Consider the following 21,624-nt stretch of genomic DNA (forward strand, 5'->3'; position numbering starts at 1 on the left):
GCAGGATCTACGCCCTTACGGAGCCCGAAAACCTTCACCTACGACAATACTTGGACCAATACCTTGCTAATGGCTTCATTCGCCCATCCAAGTCTCCTGCATCCTCAGCTCTGTTCTTCGTGCCTAAAAAGGAAGGTGACCTTAGAACGTGTAAAGATTACCGCGCATTAAACAAAATTATAGTAAAAAACCGATATCCATTGCCTTTGATCCCCGAATTACTGAACCAAGTTAAGGATGCTTGTATCTACACTGTTAGATCTCCGAGGGGCATATCATCTGGTACGTGTGAAGAAAGGCGATGAATGGAAGACTGCCTTTTGCACCAAGTACGGATTATTCGAATATCGGGCGATGCCTTTCGGGTTGTGCAATGCACCTGCAGCCTTCCAGTGTTTTATGAACGATGTCTTTCGTGAACTCATTGACGTCTGTGTTGTCATATACATAGACGATATTCTAGTGTACTCCTCCTAAAATCAGACCATGTTAAGCACGTTTGTGCAGTCCTTGAGAAATTACGCCAGCACAAGTTATATGCAAAATTGGAAAAATGTGTCTTTCACTCTACAGAAGTCGAATTTCTTGGATTTATCCTGACCCCAAAAGGAGTCCGAATGGACTCTCGAAAGGTGGACGCCATTCTCAAATGGCCATCACCCAGTTCAGTCAAAGGAGAACAAAGCATGCTTGGCTTCGCTAATTTCTACCGAAGATTTATCCCTGAATTCTCACATATTGTACATCCCATCACAGCACTCTTGCAAAAGAACAAGCGCTTCTTGTGGACCGAAGAAGCTGAAAGAGCCTTCCAAGATCTAAAATTGAAATTCACGTCTGCACCTGTCTTAAAGCACCCACGCCCCGAGCTTCCATACGTAGTTGAAACGGATGTATCCAGTTTAGCCATGGGAGCTGTCCGGTCTCAGAAGGATCCTGAAACCGGCCGACTTCATCCAGTAGCATTCTGGACAAGAACATTCTCAGCACCCGAATTAAACTATGCAGTTATCGATAGTTATTGGCCATCAAATCTGCCTTCAAGGCTTGACGGCATTATCTTCTCGGTGGCAGGCATACCATCACTGTAATTACCGATCACAGAAATTTGCAATATTTGAAGACAGCCAAGGCCCAATCATCACGTCAACTTAGGTGGGCATTATTCTTTGCAGAATTCGATTTCGTGATCACTTATCGACCAGGTTGTAAAAATGGCAAGGCAGATGCCTTATCCCGAATAGGAATGGGAGAAGCATACTCGAACCCAGAACCGGTACCTATAATGTCAGAAGAAAGAATTCTTGGCATAACTACTCTACAGACTCTAGAAGATATTCATTTAAAAATCGAGCAACTTTTCGATCCAGCAGCCCTACAGGACTGGGTAAAGAAAGGCCAAGATTATTCAGTCATCAATGATCTACCTTACTATCAAGGTCGTCTATTCATACCACACAAGGAACTACAAGAATTGGTTATCTCCAATTATCATGATGCGCTGATTGAAGGACATCCAGGAGTCGCAAAAACTGAAGCTAAAATTAAGAGACAATATTGGTGGCCCACCTGGCGAAAAGACGTAAAGTCATTTGTGCTATCTTGTGGGATCTGTGCCCAAAACAAAAGCCTGAAGAAAAAACCAGCTGGTCTTTTACAACCTTTGGATATTCCACCTACACCTTGGCACACTTTGTCCCTAGACTTCATTACTGATCTGCCTGCATGTAGTGGATTTAACACCATTCTAGTTGTAGTGGATCTTTTTTCCAAGATGGCCCACTTTATTCCTTTAAAGGGATTACCTTCTGCTTCGATTTTGGCCAAGGAATTTCTTGAAAATATTGTTCGACTATATGGATTCCCTTCCGTATTGGTCTCAGACAGAGGTAGTCCATTCATTTCGCAATTTTGGAAGAAATGCTGTCAATTGGCGCAAATCGACGTGAGGTTCTCTACCAGTCACCATCCCCAGACCGATGGTCAGACTGAGAGAACCAACCAGACTCTTGAGCAATACCTACGTTGCATGCTACACCAAACCGAAGGCAATTGGAAGGATATTTTGTGGATTTCCGAATACGCATACAACAACTCTGTACATTCAGGAACCGGACAAAGCCCCTTTTATACCATATATGGGCATCATCCTCGAACCTCAGAACTCGATTCGCCCCAACACCTAGAAATGCCAGCGGAGAATCATCTGCACTCTACTATTACACAAGCCTTCAAGGAGGCAACAGAACATTTAAGACAAGCAAAAGAAAAATACAAACAAAAATGCTGACCAACATAGGAGTGATGCTCCACAATACCAGATTGGGGATCAAGTTTGGCTGGCTACAAAACACATACCCCTAAAAGGAACTCAGACCTTTAACCCTAGATATTTGGGACCTTACACTATTAAGGCCATTATCAACCGTGGCCGTCAAATTGGAATTCCCTTCTAACATGCAAATCCATCCTGTCTTTCACGTTTCACTTCTGAAACCAGTTCAACCCGGGACAAGATTAACCAAACCACCTGACCTCATCCAAATAGATGGGGGAACCCGAATTTGAAGTTAAAAATATCCTGGACTCTAAAATAGTTGACTCAAGACTTTTTTATTTAATTGACTGGAAAGGTTACGGACCACAAGAAAGGTCATGGGAGCCTAGTGACCACGTTGATGCACCTCGATTGGTGAAAAAATTCCATCGGAACTTCCCAGACAAACCAGGGCCAAGGGGAAGAACGACCTTAGGAGGGGCTTTGTGGGGGGGGGGGGGTGCAGTCATGATGCCTACCCCCGGGCATCCGGACCAGGCCCATCAGTCCCGGGAGCAGGCATCCAGATGCTTAGAAAAAGCCCAACAGCCCCGGCTAGGGGCCATCTGGGTACAGTCCTGGCGCCATAGGCACCAGGCCCATAAAAGGGGTCAGTCCTGGCGCCATAGGCGCCAAGCTCATATGCTTACACTTAACTCATGCAGACCATGCTGCTAAGAATCTAAGCCAACGTGAAGCCTGAAGGGGACTACTTTACTTCAGGGACTATTTTCTTACTCGGGTGTGGTCTTGGGGGAACTTCTTACCTGGGACTACTTTGAAGGCTATTTAAACCACGCCCGAAGAGCAGCACACGCTTCGTGTTATTCTGCATCCTGCAGCGTAACGCTCACCGTGCCTGAAAGTCAGCATCCAGCCTTCTGCCACGCCCGCCTCGAGTCTGGAGCTCCTAGAGAAAAGAGGAAGAAGGAGGAAAGGTTAGAACAAGAACATTACTTCTATTCCTCACCTGATTCCGGATCCATCGTGCCTTCGAACAAGGAAAGAGATGTTAATTTGATTCGCATCGCCCGCTGTAGCCCCGCGCTATACTCGCCAGCCTTCGCAGCACCTCCACGATCCGCCTCAGTCTCCATCACATCTTCGCCGAACTCCTGCACCTAAGGGGAACAAAAGAACAGCAAGGTGAACCGAGAGAATAAACAAAGGCAATCTCTTTTACCACCATAGACTTACCTGATTTTACTGCCGGAGGCATTATTCATCAAGAAGTAATCATTTCTCATGCCACACCGGTAATAAGAGGGAAAGCAACAGATTAAACACAGGTATCATTTACTGGACAGTGTTGGGTAATACAGACTCTTACCTGAATGCTACCAGCTGCCACGAGGCAATCTTCTTTTGGGTTAAGCTGCAAGACAAAAGGAATCGGACAAGAGTGAATATCAGACATTTTGAACTCTTACGAACTATATACTTAGGGTTCCTCGCCAGGGACCTCAGAGTCAGTATTGGTTTGGAACTCTCCCAATTCCTTCGGACCAGTGAAGCAACTGGTTATCTACGTGCCCCTGCATTCCACGCAGGATGGAGAGCTCATCTTTTAAAAACATAAGGTGAGACTATGAAAGGAGATATCGGAGGTGATTAGTGGGAAGAACAGTGGGGTGTTACCACTCAAATCCACGGGTGGCTAATTCCCTTTCTCCACTTTCAGGAGAATACTTCTACGGGTCAAGCAGACGAAATTAGGCGGGCCAGTCCAGTCTGTCATCTTTGCACTACGCGTCACGTTGGTGGAGACCGCAGCTGTCCAGTTACGATCAACGCCCCTGTGGGAGCCAGGTGAGCGGAACACAGACTTGCTACAGGGGAACAGTGGAGTTGCAGTGGTGGAGTTTCGGTGGTGGAGCCAGCAGGGAATTGCACAGAAGTGGGCAGGGGGGTGGGGGCGTTGGAACTCTATCCCATAATTGTATGGACTTTGAATCCCTTGATACACAAGGGTAACAGGCATCAAAAGCCCACAGAGCTTTCAGGGCTGGCTGAAAGAAAATGGAGGCTAAAAAGAGGGCTGGACTAAAAGCCCTTATGAAGATTCCCAAGAGCAAATGCCAGCTCTGGGTTGGCAAGGCAGTAATTAGCCCGGAGGATCCGGGGGGTGGGGGCAGACCAGAGTGCCCTGTGGGAGCCTAGGGAACTTTCTGAAGTGGAGGGCATGTAACCCAGGCCAGTCAGTGCGGGGTGAGAGGTGTTCAGGTGAGGGCGGTGGAAGTGCAGGAGGATCAAAAGACCATATAGGAGTGTACAGCCGATTGAGGAGAGTACTGTTGTGTACGGAGTGAGTGAAGGTAAGGTGTTTGGGTTTACAGTGGCACCATTTTTGCTACATGCCTCTATACATGTGCTGTAGAACGAGAGATGGGGGGAAAGGGGGGGAAAGGGGAAGAGGAAGATAAGGAGGGAAGCAGAGAGTAAAGATGGTGGTAAGAGTAAGATCAGGAGAAAGGCAGGAAATGGAGCCAGACCTTGTGTTAAAAATTCTAACGTTCATCTTTGTTTCGAGGTAGGCATTGCAAGGTGGCGCCTGGAAATATCACATTGGGTCAAGGTCAGATTAAACGACATTAGATTTGAAATGGTCTACAGCATAATCCTGTTAATTACATTAAATCTAGTCATTAGGACTAGATTAAGGGGACTGAGTGGAGAAGAGCAACCTAAACCATAAGAAGGCATATGGGTCTGTGTGCATCAGTGAATGAAAAACTATTTAGAAGATAGCAAGCCTGGAGGTTAGCGCTAAAGTTGAGTACCGGCTCTTTTTGTAACTGTATTTGATAAATACTTTGCCTTTTGATTCATTGCTGCATCATTATGTATTGCATCTTCTAACCACTGTCCGCTTTTGCAGTGTTTTCTGTTATTAAGCAATCCTACCTAGCAACATTTATACTCAGCTGATACCAACCTTTTAGCTGGAAAGTTTGGGTGTCGAAAATATTTTTTCTGATTGCATACTAATAACTGCCCATTATGGAAAGTTTCAAAATGAGTATTGCATTTTGTTTTTCGTAGTCGAAAAGGGGACGCCGACATGGGCGTTTCTGTAATACTATCCCTATAGTGACGTGCAGTATACCCAACATCCCTCACGTGTCGAGGTCCCTCAGATTGTTTTTTTCTGCCCAGAATCTGGTTGCACTAATGCGGAGCTCGTTAGAGAAAATTGCTAATACCATTTATTCAACCCTTTGGTCGTTGTTTATTTAAAATAACGTTAAATCAGTCCCTCCTTCGACGGCTAAGCTGTTTCACTGCCGAATAAGACCTTCGACGGCAGTGATTTCGACAGAAGCGATCGTTCGGCACTGCCGAACATGTGGCCCGGCCTCGCCGGCCTATACAGTAGGGAGAGTGGGGGTTGTGGGACACTTATGTTTCTTTCTAAGAATGCCTTTCTCTTTCACCCCCCTATCCTTCGGGGTCGTTATCACTTTTAACTGTATCCTCAGCTATGGAGAGGACTCCTTTTTAGATTTTGCCCACGCTGTAAGGGCAAATTCACGTGGAAGGATAAGCATAAGCGGTGTAACCGTTGCTTACTCCTCGACCACAAAGAGGACGGCTGTGCGGCCTGTAAACTTCTTCGCCCAAAGACTTTAAAGGACCGCAGGGTCAAGAGGTGGGCAGCCTACGCTATGTCTAGAGCTGATTTTTCACCCGCCGCCGCCGAATGTGACGAGGACAGTGATAACACTACCTCTGTATCGGAGGTTGTAGACCTTTCTAGGGAGCGCTCCCGCTCCACCGCGTCTGTCCCCGGCCCCAACAAGTTCGGCTTACGCCCTACTTATGGGGATGAACACCCCGGCAACACTCACGCACACAAAAAACATAAACATAAACACACAACCCATGGCACTTCTTCGTCGAAGCCGAAGAAAGCCCTAGCGCCAATGGAGACGCCGGGCCTACCGGCGGCCTCCCCTGACCATAAGGGTCGTAAGCCCTCCCCACAACCACGATCTGCGACTGGGCTGTCCACAGATACGGGCGCTACCACCAAAACAACTGACGACGCACCTTGTAAGAGAGCGCCCGTCGGCGACAAGACCTCGGCACCTCCTAACACAATGCCAGTTGAACCCTCGACGGACAGTTTAGTCGTCGAGATCTTACCTCGAATAGTCTCCGCTGATGCTCAGACGGGCGGCAAAGGATTCGCCGAGCCCCGCTCACAAAGCCAGGGAGACGCTGAGACAATCGGAAGGCAGACAGGACCACCCTCCTACGTCGAAGGAAAGACCTAGCCCACAAGAAGGCTTCTCCGAGGGCGAGGGGAGTTTATCCTCGACGTTGTATGAAAGAGCAAGACGGCTATAGGCGGAAGAGCTTCCCTTTACGCCTCCAGACCGTTCTGGGTTACCCCAATGGACGTTAGAAAGATTCCAATCATGTATGGATAAGCTGGATAGGTTCATGTCCACCACTGCACATGTAACACCCAAAAGATCAAGAGAGGTACTTCTTGAAGAACCTAGGGCTAAATACCCAAGCCTGTTGAAACCCACTTCAAGAGGGGGTTAATACATATGACCTCACTGAAGAAGAGACTCACCTCCAAGAGGATGAGGAGTTCCTAAATGTTGAAGATCAACAAAACCTAGAAGAAGAAGGTTTTGAGGAAGACCCAGACTTTGGTGGTGGGGGCTTCGAAGAAGACCCAGATGGAGGTGGCTCACAGCCCTGGCAGTCCCCAGGAGCGTCGACAGAACCTGACGTTCTAAACCTGTCCTCTCCTCAAACCACACCAGTCAGAAATCCGTCACCTATAGATGACCAACCTACTTTCAATGCTCTACTACGGAAAGCAGCAGCACATTTTGAGATTGATACGGGGGAAATTACTGCTGAGATAGATTTTTTAGAAAAAATCAAGGAGAAATCACCTTCTAGCCATTCCATTCCCCTTCTCGCTTCAGTCAAAAAACGACTTATTCCATCGTTATCAACACCTGCGTTGGTTAGAGGGGTCAACCCTAGAATTGAGAAACTGTTTAGTCCCGCACCCTCTGACCCATTATACATTAAGGGTCATTCAATACCTGATTCCTTGGTAGTAACAACCACAAGGAAAAGGGCAGGGGTTCCGCTATCTACTAGCGAAGCACCCCCAGACAAAGAAGGAAAGAAGCTTTACGCTCTGGGAAAGAGAATTGCAGCCTCGGCAGCTTTTTCCAACAGAATTGCCAATAACAATACCTTACTGGCAAGCTATGCTGATGCCCAATGGGGAAGGTTACGCCAAGACCTCGAAGTCCCCGAGCCCCTACGAACTCGCTTGTTAGCCACTGTAACGGAAGGTACCATGCTTAACCAAAGCATCATCAAAAACACACTAGATAATGCGGAGACGGCGGGCCGGTCTTTAGTTCAAGGGATACTTCTCAAGCGTCACGTCTGGCTCCAGAACCCAGGCTTTAAACCAGAGACCCAGTCGTCACTCATCAATAAACCAATCGAGGATTCCAACCTGTTTGGTAAAGCGGTGGATGACGTGCTAGAGACTGCTAAGAAGGATTTCGATACCTTTAAAACTCTAGACCAGATCTCAAGGTCTCCAAATAAACAAGGTTACGGAAACAGACGCTTTTTTCGAGGCCAACGACAGCAACAACAACAACAATACTCCTCAGCAGGCAACTGGTCCTCTGCTCAAGGAACCAACGGCCATTACGCTCAGAGTGGACAACATCGTGGCAAGGGAAGAGGTCGGGGCCCCACTCCTAGAGGCTCCCCGGCTACCAACACCAAATGACCCGAAGGTTCAGGTCCCCTCCCATGCGTCGCCGGTCAGGGGCCAGTTAACATCTTTTCTACCAGCATGGGAGGGTATAACAGACCGCTGGGTATTGTCAACTATAGCCCACAGGTACTGCATATAATTCAGTTGGTCCCCTACATACAGACCCCCAAGGGGAAGACGCCTATCACCAGAGCACCTCGACATCCTTCTTCAAGAAGTCCAATTGCTACTAGAAAAAGGAGCAATAGAGGTCGTGCCTCTATCACAGGTAACGGAGGGTATTTATTCAGTGTACTTCCTTGTACCCAAAAAGGACCTAACCATGCGCCCTGTACTAGATCTGCACCCGGCGAACAAGTTTGTCAAACCTCAAAAATTTCGCATCGTGACCCTACAGGAGGTAATCCCCCTGCTTTCACAGGGAGATTACATGACAACACTGGACATGAAAGATGCATACTTTCATATTTTAATGTTGCCAGCGCACAGAAAATACCTCAGGTTCATGATAGAGGGCAAACGCTACCAGTTCAAAGTGCTACCCTTCGGCATAGCGTCAGCGCTGAGGGTATTCACGAAAGTACTGGCAGTGGCAGCGGCCCACCTGCACTGGTTGTCCATCCCAGTTTACCTTTACCTCGACGATTGGCTCATAACCGGGGATTCTTACGAGACATGCTTCTCAAATACCCAAAAGACTGTAGACCTTTTGTTTCAACTGGGCTTCTCCATCAACGAGAAGAAGTCCAGCCTAGACCTCAGCCAGGTCAAGCAATTCATAGGTGCTCTAATTCGAACAAAGGACGGCCTCGTCTTCCCCTCCAACGAGAGGGTCCAAAATATGCTGTTTCAGATCCCTCAATATGTAGCCGGTTGAGAGGTGACGGTACGCAAGGCAATGCGTTTGCTAGGAATGATGGTGTCATGTATATATTTGGTACCTCATGCGAGACTGCGCATGCGTCCAATGCAAGAGTGCAATGCAGCCAATGGTGTCAGGCCAGCGGACAATGGGACAATCTAGTGGTGGTCTCGCAGGCCTTGGTTCTCTCGCTGCGGTGGTGGTCGAAGGAAAACCTTGTAATAGGGAAACCATTCGCCACCCCCGCAGTGGAAGCCACTATAACCACAGACGCATCCCTCACAGGATGGGAGGGGCTCACCTATCCCATCAGACTGCACACGGAGTCTGGACTCCGAGTGTGGCGTCCAAACACATAAATTTGCTGGAACTACTGGCAGTCTTAAAGGCACTGAAGGCTTTTCAGGCTCACCTTCAAGTGAAGACAGTGCTGGTCCTCACGGACAGCACCACAGCCATGTACTACCTAAACAAACAAGTGGGCACTCACTCTCCAGGACTGTCCAAGCTGTCCCAGAACATCTGGAAGTGGGCGCTCAAAGACATGTTCCTGTTATCAAAGCATGTACCAGGGGAACTCAATCTGCTGGCAGACGAACTCAGCAGAGACTTCCCTCTGCCTGTAGAGTATGAATGGCGATTACGAGAAGATATGGTCTCCGACGTTTTCGCACAATGGGGCTTCCGAGAAATAGATCTGTTCGCTACTCTGGGGAACTCCCAATGCCAAGATTACGCCTCCAGGTACCCCCAGAACCGCTCCAAGGGGAACGGTCTCTGGATAACATGGTCAGGGAAATTTGTTTACGCTTCCCCCCCCCCCCCCGACTCCCCTTCTCAACAAAATAGTGCACAAGATGCACCAGGAACCAGTTACCATGATACTAGTGGCCCCTATGTGAGCCCGACAACCCTGGTTCGCTCACCTAATGGAAATGTCACTGTCTCCACCGGTGAAACTACCCTGCCCATACAACATGCTGTCACAGGACAGGGGCAAAACTCTGCACCCATGCCCACAGACCCTGAATTTAGCAGCCTGGCTCCTGAGGTCATAGAATTTGGACATTTGCAGCTCCCTCAAAGATGCATGGACATCCTTAGAGAAGCAAGGAAACCGAACACTTGTTACTGCTACTCCAGCAAGTGGAAACAGTTTGTCATATGGTGTAGAGGAAAGAGCATCAACCCCGTTGACTGCTCTCCCACACAGATTGTTCTTTACCTGACTCGCTAATTAGACTCAGGGTTAGTCTTTAATTCTATTAAAGTTAATCTAGCTGCACTTTCCGCATACACCACATCTCAACATAAGGTTTCATGGTGGAAAGTTCCAGTTATTAAAGCCTTCATGGAGGGAGTAAAGAGGATCCACCCTCCTTTATCTAACCCAGCTCCCGGATGGGACCTAAACGTGGTACTAACCAGGCTCATGGGCTTCCCCTTCGAACCCATGCACAAAGCAACACTTAAGAACCTCACTCTTAAAACCGCTTTCTTAATAGCCATCACCTCCATTAGGAGAGTAAGTGAACTACAAGCACTCTCTATACTAGACCCCTTTGTAACAGTTCACAAGGATAAGGTGGTTCTACGCACACATCCTAGGTTTGCACCAAAATTCATTTCGAAATTCCATGTCAACCAGTCTATAGAACTACCAACATTCTTTCAAAACCCATCAAACATGGGAGAAAAAAGCCTGCACACACTTGATGTGCGCAGAGCGGTCATGCTTTATATGGAAAGAACTAGACCACGGAGAAAGACTAACCAGTTCTTTGTCTCGGTGGCGGCAGGAAGAGAAGGAGATGCAGTTTCAAAAGCCACTATATATAGATGGATTGTCCAATGCATCACTCTTTCTCTCTTGCCAAGAGAGAACTACCCTTCAAGCCAAGAGCACGTTCTACTCGAGGCACTGGGGCTTCCATAGCATTCATTGCAAATGTCCTTCTGGAGTCCATTTGCAAAGCGTAAACCTGGAGTTCTGTACACACCTTTACAAAACACTACTGTCTAGATGCCCATTCTAGATCTGATTCCCAGGTGGGACAAGCAGTATTAAGACATTCTTTCTCTTCTGTTCCTTCTCACAACCCACCTCCAACTCCGGGTACTGCTCGCTAGTCTATGCACAGCATGTGATTCTAAGCAGATTAACAAACCTCAGAAGACATGCATTACTTACCGTAAAAGCATTTCTGATGGTTGTATCTGCTTAGATTCACATGCGCCCGCCCTTCCTCCCCGCTCGGATGGAAGGAGCATAGTCCTCTTATTACTTTCCATCTCTCTTATGTACTCACTCCTAGAAGGCTCCCTGAGAGCGAGGAAAAAATACAAACCGAGGGACCGCGACGCGTGAGGGATGTTGGGTACACTGCGCTTCGCTATAGGGATAGTATTACAGACACGCCTATGTCGACGTCCCCTTTTCGACTACGAAAACAAAATGCAATACTCCGCAGTGACCACAGGATGTCGGACTATGCACAGCATGTGAATCTAAGCAGATACAACCATCAGAAATGCTTTTACGATAAGTAATGCATGTCATATCAAATGCAATAATGTGAAAATATAATTGTAACATTATGACCATGTTCTGCAATTCTAAGAATTCCCCTTCTGCTTGATTACCTCTTGTGCACTTTGCTTGTCTGTTTCTTGCTGCCTCTACAGATCTGATTCCATTCATTGTTTCCTCTTCTGCTGTAGGACAATTTTCCTTGCCAATAGACAAACGGCAGCTGTATGAGTTTGACATCAAAGTGCCACTGCTTGTGAGAGGGCCTGGCGTAAATAAAAATCAAACAAATGAGGTAGGCCAACATTGATTTGACATATTTTGTGACCATTTTATCATACTCTTACGGCCCTTCCTCTTTCTTCAATACAGTAGGCATGTCGTCCCCTGGATTGGGATGGGTATGGAATCCAATCTTCTCTGCCTGGATTGGAAAATAACTCTTGACACACCACTGCCATTGGTGTAATTTTAGGGGGGGACAGGGGTGTTTGTCCCCACTAACTTTCATGGCACACCATTTTGTCCCCATTCATTTGGCTGGGGCACCTTTTCTTCAGATGTCATGTCCCGCCCAACATTTTTAGCAAAGTTACTCCACTGACCACTGCCCAACCTCCTGTATTCCTCTTGGCTGAGGATTTTTCCTTCCCTGTTCACATTTCCTCATGTTCTCACAGAAGTATTTTAAATGCTGCCTCTCATGAAGGCAGTCCTTCATAAACACCAGACATGCATGCTTTATGCTCAGTGCTTTGGGTGAACCTCTTCTGGCCCTAGTGATTTCTTTGTGTTGCATTTCTCCTATATACCGATCATTTTGGACCTGGCTCCCTAGGTGGGAGGAACCATTCCTGCAGCCTACCTGTGAGGGTCAAATTCCCAGACTGTATCTCTGGCAAGTGGCCTGCATTTGTTTTGGCTTGTTCCTAACTGACTTGCCAACCCTTTTTCTTCAGAGGAGTTAAAATCCACAACCTCATCCGGGACGCAGCACAGTGATGTGCTCCAAGTGTCTCTTGGCCTGCCAGGATGTCCCAGTGGGAGTCTCCCGAGTTCTAACTTGTTTTGGTTGCCGACCGATATATTTGAAAGGGCTCTAGGATTGCTCCTGTTTCAGAAATGCGCAATGTTACACAGCTAAACCTTGGTCCCTTTCTGTGAAAGGAAACTGATAAAAGACATACGTTAAGATGTAGTTTCAGAACCAGCCCTGTGGTAGGGTTCTGTGAGGCATCCTTAGTGAACTGTGTAATTGATACTCGGGGGTCTAGCCAAATTCTTTCAAGGTATCTTAGACTGAACAGTAAGACAGACTTTATAAGATATTGGGGTGGTATAATAGTACAGTTAACCAAACACAAAGAATTCAAGTAAAATAAGCAACTCCGGAGTACAAAATAAACTACTTTATTAGACCTTTAAAGTCGGGTATGTTAAAAGTCAAGCAGCTATCCCTAAAACACAGGTACGCACGCACGCTTAATCTCAAAATAGCATCACCTACACTCAGACTAAAAACATGAAAAGCAGTTCAAATTAATTAAACAAGAGAAACTGTGCAGTAATTTGAAGAAACCATGCATTCAACAGCTTTAGCAATCCTTGCCTACCATGCAAGTAGGCATAGTGCATCAATGGAGCCAATATTCCAAGGAAGCGGAAGTCTTGAAAGTCCCTCGAACGAGCTATGGCAAAGTCAATAGGTTGAGCACAGTTCCAGAACAGAGCATTGTAGAAGTTCTGAAGGTAAGGTTTTAGGGATGCACTCCCAATCCCACTACATTAAGAATGGCTTGCTTTCGGGGTTCCTTGGCTAGAATTCCACCGTTCATGCCTAGACAAGGGGGTTTTGGGGAGTGGACTTTATGCTCATACAATATCCTTATGGTAGGAGGAGGGGGGTGAGAAAACAGGTATGCACACTTGCACACCAACCTCTGATTTTCTGACCGACCACCCCCATGGTACTCATGCTGGGGCTGCCTACTTCTGCAGTTGGTGCAGTAGCAGGGAGTTCTAGGGGCAGTGGCTGAAGTTCGTGTCTGGTTTGGGCTATACTGGGATTACATGCACGGATTTATTTATGGAATTATAAAGCGCAAAACCAAGACCCGAAGGCATCTGGGCGCTAAGAAAGCGAGCTACCATGGGTCACTTAGCCATGAACCTTAAACAAAAAGATAGGTCTTTAAGGCCGAGCGAAAGTGATGGTGATTAGCCATTCCACAATTTGTGAGCCAAGACCAAAAAAGAGCACACACCAGCCCAGGCTTTATGAAATCTTAGAACAACGAATAAGGTTTGAGAACAGGAACATCAAATTCTGGATGGCGAATAGCGGAACAGCTTATGATTAAGGAAAGAGGGACCTGGTGTTGGGCTGCCCCATGAACGATGCAGAGAATCTTAAACTCAATGCGCTGCATAATCTGAAACCAATGAAGTTGACATAATAGAGGTGCGGTATGAGTGAGCCTCAGAACATGTATGACAAGGCGAGCCACAGATTTCTGCAACAGCTGAAGGCGGTTCATCAGGAACTGCGATTGCCCTAAGTAGATGCCATTGCAGTAGTGAAGAGACCGCATAATTGAGGCAGTGACTACTTGCGACCGAAGATGTAAGGGAATGAAAGCCAACACTTCCTTTTTAAGAAAACCAGCATTACACAAAGTCGCAACCTGTGCCTCTCTGGACCCAGAGGAGTGAAATTTAATTCGGAGGCTTTTCACTGAAGCACTGGGAGCAGGGCACGGTCCAAATGATTCAGGCCAGAAATCAGCATTCCATAGACAGACTCTTGAGAACCAGTCAACGAGATCTGCCTTTTCTCCATTTAACTGAGGCCAGTTTTGCGACATCCAGCTCCTGAATGAAACCAAACAAGATCTTGGTCTGCTCAGCGGGTCTGATTTGGGAGCATCAAGTCAAAAAATCAGCTGAGTATCATCGGCGTAAGTGTAAAACCGAAGATGTAAGATGTAATGGCATCTGTAAGGGGGTGGAGATCAACATTAAAGAGAAGATGGGGAAAGGGAGGTACCCTGGGGAACACCACAGGTAATAGATACAGGTTCTGACTTGAACGGGAACAAAAACTGTCTGAAAGCGGTCAGATAGAAAAGAAGAAAACCAAGACAAAGAAAATAACTGTACTATTCTTACATGTAAGCTCTGCCAGTGATGGACATCCTCTTACCTTGCATCTGCCTATCAACAGACATCCCCTGATTGAAATGCGGATACAGGCAAGACAATCTCATCACCCGATCAGGCCAGATTGCACACACCTTTGTTTTGCCCCGGAATCCAAGCTGGATCCTGCAAAGGCGCATGTTTTATATGGCATTTGCTGACCTCGGAATGCAGAAAAAAGGCCAAAGAACAAGATGGCTAAAGGACAATGATAAAATCACAGGGCCTGGCCGTTTTGAATGTATGGTACAAAAAAATGCCATTATGCAACAAAAAAAAGCGCACGCGTGCATCGAAAGAAAATGCTAGAACTTAATCGGCTGCAATAAGCCCATCCTAGGCACATCAGACTAGTCACAACATTTTACTAGAGAAGAAGAAAAAGGAATACATAGAATGCATGCTTCTCTTCACTGTAAGGTGATGTGTGCCCCAGTAAAACAGTACAGGAATCTCGCACAGGGGAACAGAGTCCCCCTGCAGTGGTGACCATATCATCTCACTAGTGTCCCCAAAATAAGTGAGTCGAGCAAGGGGGTTTAAGCAAAAAAGGTTACTTGCTGTTAGGAAGAATTCGCAGAAATGTGCTAATTCCCTTCTACCTTAGAGACCCCCAGCTCTTTTTGCTGGACTTTAGGACTTTTAAATTCTAACCTGGAGAGAGAGACCTTTTTCCCACTGTTATGTATTTTTTCTGTGATTTGGACTCTGTGTTTCTTTTGACTTTGGAGTCTGACAAACTCCATAGGCATCATCTTTACATTGTGACACACTGCACCGTCAGTGCAGTGACACAGGGAAGTCTCTTAGATTTCCCAAAGGTTTAAATACCTTCTCTTGGTGAAACTACTGTTTCCAAGAGCAATGAAGTGAAATTGACTTTACTTAAATTTCGTAACTTTCTAGATCCAGCACACACTATTTTACCATAGGGTTACTTATTATCCCCTTTGTCTAGTTTCTCATGTAACATTTTTATGTTACCCTTTCTACAATTAATGGCTGGTGGCAGTGGTTTACTTTTTCCTACCATTGTGTGTTTTTACCGCAGGCTACAATTACAGGTGCAGTGAGATACCCATGGGTGCCCATTTTTTCAAAATGGCCCTCGTCGTTTTTTTTCACCATTTCTTGTTGGCAAGGTCCTTCTTGAGATATACTCTGCGCGCCAAACCAGGTTTGGTCCTTTTGTTCATTTTGTCTTTGCCGGGATCCACTGGTGAAGCCCGCTTATGGCTCCAGCGTGTCTGGCAGGGGCAGAAAGTGAAGGAGGTGCCCAAAGCTCTGTGCTTAATCCTCTTGGTTACAGGAATGCACCCAAAGGTGATTGGCTGGCTGGCTGTCCTCAGAGGACAGCCACCCTGCTGTGTGATTGACAGCTAGGCTGTGAATGAATGGGAGAAACCTGCATAAAGAGCTAGGCTTTTTGCTTGGAAGGCAGTCGACCACTGGACGAAGGAATCCGAAGAAGAACTTGGAAGAGACGCTTGCTGCAACTCCTGGATCGTTGGTTTGCCCAGTGAAGCCCTGCTGCATTGCTGCAGCTCCGAATTCGCCTCGACTAGAGAAGCCCCGCAACGAACGACTTCTCCCCTTGGGTTGGTGGGACCAATCAACCCCAAAGTGGACATCCTCTCGGAGCTGGCTGTACTTCCATTGCTGCTGCAGCAACGAAGTGCCAGGGAGAGGAACACCAGATAGAGTGCATTGCTTTTAAGTCGGACCCGAGCTCCAGGAAGATCCCCCCGGACTCCCATGAAGCAGGACTGACCAAGCCTGAGCCTCATCAACAGAGTGCTGGTCCCCAGATGCAGGGAAAGTCCATTAAGGTATCCGTGAACCGTGGTCCTGCTGTTTGCGAGAGACGCGAGTGCTGCTGATCTGAAGTTTGCCCTTTTCTGCCGCTGAACTTCCATTCGTAGTGCAGCAGTCCCCAGACGTCCTCCCTCTTGTGCCCACGACTGAGGCCCAGGAACACAGGATCTGCAGACCTACAGCGGAACAGAAGCCAGCTGGAAGGAGTTTTTCTTCTAACCAAAAATACTGTAAAACTTAGAGGACTTATCTCTTGTCGTGTAGCCTTGCTTGTTCTCAGTTGAGGCTGGTCTTGATTGCACTTGCAGAGTTGCTTGCAGCTTTGCCCCTCACAAGCCTCAAAGCTTGTGGCCCTACAGTGATTTCATTTTTTACAAACGTTTCTAAAACATTGTGCAAGACATTTTACCTACCTGCAAGAAGTGCTTCAGCTCACCTAGACTTTTGCTCAACTAACATTGGTTGTCCTGGCTTCCTGAAAAATTCTTCGTGCCTCTGACTTTGTTCTTTACCTTTCCCTCAGGAAATGGTTAATTGACTTTGCATTGGAGGGTTTTAAAAAGTACTTACCCACTTAAGAATATTTGTTAACCATTGTTTTCTCCCTGTAAAACGTTTCCTTTTGATCTCACACTCAGTATTGCTTTAAATGTGCCAGTGATAAATCCATGTTCAGTGTCCTAGTCATTTAATTCACCTGAGGGTGTAGGAAGTGTGTGTACCATCCCCAATGGGTATCAACTGATTTAGTGAAACTGAGAGTGTGTATTTATTGAAATATATTTTGATAAGATTGCTCCCTTCTACAGAAGGTTTATTCAACTGACTATTAAATTAATAATGGTTTAATCAAGACATTTTGAGTGCAAGAGTTTATTTGAATACTTGTCACTTTGAATCCCTGTGTAACAACCTTACTGCTCACAATGACCCCTCTGGAGATGAGCCTGGCTGCTCAGCCACACTACCAACCTGTGTAGTACAGACTTGCAACAAAGGTTGGGTTACCTATTGCCAGGAGGATAAGGCTGGTGTAGTCTCCCACAGGGTACTGCATACAATCTTGCCTGACAATGGTGGCAGCGTTGATGAGCTATTGTAGAATTGTTACATTGAGTATTTGCTTTACTTTTGTTCAACTAAAAACCTTCACAAGGCCAAGCTCCATTAGAACAGCAATTGTAACATGCCTAATATGGATATCTTCAGTCAGGAAGCCCTGATCATTTTAACAGTAGAACTGAAGGAAATGTGTAAGATCAGGAATCTCCCTGTTAAAGGAAAGAAAAATGAATTGATTGTAAGGTTGTTGAATCACCAAGTTTGAGTAGTAGGCCTGTCACACCTACTAACCAAGGGAATGTGGAGATTGATAATGAGGATGATAATACAGAGTCTAGGTCTAATGTCTTAGAATCAAAGCAGGGAAGGGACTCCCAGGATAGGAGCCCCTCTTTGCCTCAGCAGGACATTTTGCTTCAACCTATATCCACTAAGACTCCAGAAGGTCCATCACGGAGTCCAGAATGTGTCTCTTGAGAAGATGAGACTTGAATTGGAATTTAAAAGGTTGCAGGCTCAAGCTGAAGCCAAACATCAGGACATCAAAATCAGGGAATTGGAAATGCAACATGCTCTCGAGATGAAAAGATGGTCTCTTGAAATTGTTTCCCTCACGAGTCCTCTAGGTCTTCCAGTCCCAAGAGGCCTCGCTTGCCTAAAGAAGAACTGAGTATGTATGATGTGAAACTTTATATTTTGGATTGGTTGGATGTCTTTGAACACAATCATGGGATTCAGGGTCTCAAGGGGAATCGGTTGATTCTTTGGCTTCAAGAGATAATATTTTCGAGGGGATTGGGTCCTCCGACGTATTCCATATCTGACAGGTAATGTCCACAGCTGTGCTGCTTCGGAAAATCTTTGGCGTCTGCGTCGATGACGTTGATGTGCCGTCCCTGAGGACCTCCTCCGAAAGCCGACGTCACCCGATGTGATAAGTAGGACACACGACGCCCATAGCCTCAGTTCCGTTTTTTCCGCGAACGTGTTCGCTTCGTGAATCTCGGTACGCCTCGACTCGTTGGAGGTTGCTGTTTTAAATTTTCGGTTCGTTGAACCTGTTCGGTTTGTTGTGAAGACCTGTTCGTGGCGATGTCTTCTTCGTCTTCAACCCCACGTCCGGGCTTCAAGAAATGCGGGGACTGTGGGTCCAAGATGTCGGTCACAGACTCGCACGACGCCTGCCTCTGGTGCCTCGGGGAGGCCCACGATACGAACGACTGTGTCGACTGCCAGTCGCTCACGGCAAAGGCCTTGCGGGAACGCAAGAAGAAGCTGTCGGTAGGCCGGGTGTCTAAGCCCCGGAAGTCGAGGTCTGCGGGGCTTTCGACGGATGACTCGAGGGGCGACTCTCCGCGTCATCATCGGAAGTCCTGTGGGTCTCCTTCCAGGAGTCGGTCTCGCCACTCCTCCGCCTCTTCGTGGCATTCCCGGAAGCGCCGGCATAGGTCGCCTTCCCCGTCCTCTTCCGAGGACTCCGCCCGTCGGCGGGTCGCTTATCCCTCCATGCAAGCGACACCGGTGGAATGGGCTTCCTTCGGGAAGCAGATGCTAACGATTCTTGAATCGCAGAGCACCGGTCCGTCCGCGCCTCCGAGTGGGGTCGGTCGGCACCGGTCGAGAGACGCCGCTCGTACGCCTTCGGGCTCGGGTGGTCGGCACGGCTCGCGGGAGAGGTCCCGCTCGGACAAGGGTAGCCGTTCTCGCCATGCCCGTTCCAGGTCCCGGTCCTCGACGCGCTCGAGACCGCGTGATCCTGTGCCGTCTTCGAAGAAGACGTCGACGCCTGTGGCGACGAGGTCGTCGACGATTTCTCTCGAGGCTCTGCCTCCGAGGGGGTCGTCGACGCCGTCGGCGCCTAGGTTGTCGAGAGACACGCTCGGAGCTCCGGCTTCGAGGCTGACGGCGACGCCTTTTCTGTCGACGCCGGCGCCGACTCGTTCGGCGCCCTCGACGCCTTTCGAGGCGGTGGTGTCGGAGGGGCCCCGTGGCACGGGGTTTGCCCCTAGAAAGGCTCTGGCTAAGGCCAGGCACTGCTTTGGTCCCAAGAGGTCTTCCTCTCCCCGCCTGGAGTACATTTCAGAAGGTGAAGGCTCTGATGGCGGCTTGGTTACGGTTCCGGATGAATTTATCTCGGGCCATAGTTAGTTTGATGACCTGCAGCAGTCGCTGCATGATGCCAGTGGACTGGACACCTCTCCGGAGGTGGAGTTTTGTAGGCCGGAGCCTGGCACTCATGCCGATTCTTCATATCGGCGCCTTATGTCTCGGGTCACCGAGTACTTGGGTTGGTCAGCTCCCCCAGGGGAGTTCGTTGAGGATGATCTCATGGACATCCTTGATCTCGGTCTCCCCACTGACCCGGTTTTGCCTTTTCATATGGCTCTGCAGAGAAGGGTGGCGGCGCCTTGGACTGCTCCGGAGAGTCTCCCGGCAGTGGGCAAGTCTTTGTCGCGAAAATACCGTCCAGCCAGTAGCGACCCCTGCTACTTGTCTAGGCACCCCACCCCAGAGAGTTTGCTGGTGCAGGCGGCTACGGCCCCGGCAAAGCAGGCGTTGTATCCTACCATCCCTCCGGATAGGGACGACAAACGTTTTGACGGCTGGGCGAAGAAAGTGTTTTCTTCGGGGGGTATGGCGCGTCAGGCGGCCAACTCCATATGTGCCTTGTCTCGTTTCACACACACTCTGTGGAACTGTGTTGCATTAGCGGCTGAACATATTCCCGAAGGGGACGAATGGGATGGTTTCCTTGCTATGGTTCAGGATGGCAAGGATGCCATGTGTGAGGCCGTTCAGTCGGGTTTGGACTTGGCGGATTGTGTCAGCCGGTCCATGGCGGCAAGCACCGGAATGCGCAGGTTTGCATGGTTGCGGAAGTCTGGGTTCGCTCTTGATGTGCAGTCCCGGCTCCTCAACATGCCCTTTGACGGTGAACACCTTTTTGGCAGCAAGGCTGACGAGAGCCTTGAGAGGTTGCAGACCTCCAAAGCTGCAGCAAAGTCGTTTGGTGCTGCAGTTTGCCAACCTCCGCCTTTTCGTCCTAGGGGCAGCAATGGAGGGGGAGGTTCCTTTCGCTATTACTCGTCCTTCAGTAAAGCAAGGGGAGCTAGCAGTCAAAGAGGCCATCGTAAGAGTGCTAGAGGTGGAAACAAAGGTACTCGAGGTGCCAAGGCCGCTCGGGCAGTTGGCTCTTTGCCCTCAGGCAACGCCGCAGCCGCTACCACTCAGTCCTGAGGCCAGGTCCCATGGTTCGCTGGTTGGGGGAAGGCTGGCGCAGCATCTTGTAGAGTGGCAAGCCATTACTTCGGATGTGTGGGTTCTGGAGATCATAACCCACGGCTACTGTCATCCTTTTCGGCAGAGGCCTCACGACAATCCACCAGGGAACCTCTCTTTGAAGTGTCCAGATCCGCTCCTTGCGCAGGAAATTCAAGCCCTGCTGGAGAAAGGCGCCATAGAACTGGTTCCTGTAGCGGAGAGGAACAAGGGATGGTATTCCCCTTATTTTTTGATTTCGAAGAAAGACGGGGGATTGAGACCCATCATGGACTTGCCCGGTTTGAACAAACTCCTCAGGAAGGACAAGTTCAAGATAGTGACTCTTTCTCAAGTCCTCCAAGCTCTTCAACTTCAGGACTGGTTGGTGTCTCTCGACCTCAAGGATGCTTACTTCCATGTGCCGGTCCATCCCAAGCGCAAGAAGTACCTGAGGTTCGCGGTTGGCGACTCGCACTTTCAGTTTCGGGTCCTGCCGTTCGGATTGACCTCCGCCCCGGAGGTTTTCACCAAGCTCATGGTGGTGGTGGCAGCGCATCTCAGGAAAGGGGGGGGATTCACGTCTACCACTACCTGGACGATTGGTTGATCAGGGGGAGCTCTCCCGAGCAAGTCCTGGATCATCTGTCCGTCATCTGCCACTCCCTTCACAGGCTGATCTTTTCCCTCAATTAAAAAAAAGTCCCATTTGACTCCAACGCAGCGGCTCCAGTACATCGGAGCAGTGCTCGACACGTCCCTGGGGCAGTGTTTTCCTCCTCAGGTGAGGGCTCTTCACATTCAGCAGA

General features: G+C 48.2%; 1 protein-coding gene across 2 annotated transcripts in view; it reads left to right on the forward strand.

Moving 5' to 3' along the window:
* GNS (glucosamine (N-acetyl)-6-sulfatase) overlaps positions 1–21,624 on the forward strand; it is a 465,071-nt gene that overhangs the window by 236,720 nt on the left and 206,727 nt on the right. For both annotated transcript variants that reach the window (XM_069629767.1, XM_069629768.1), the window contains exon 9: positions 11,674–11,777. In XM_069629767.1, coding sequence (XP_069485868.1) covers positions 11,674–11,777 — 104 coding nt within the window. The remainder of the gene's footprint in view (positions 1–11,673; positions 11,778–21,624) is intronic.

Source organism: Ambystoma mexicanum, chromosome 12, assembly GCF_040938575.1.
Source record: "Ambystoma mexicanum isolate Mex_15411 chromosome 12, UKY_AmexF1_1, whole genome shotgun sequence".
NCBI lineage: Eukaryota > Metazoa > Chordata > Amphibia > Caudata > Ambystomatidae > Ambystoma > Ambystoma mexicanum.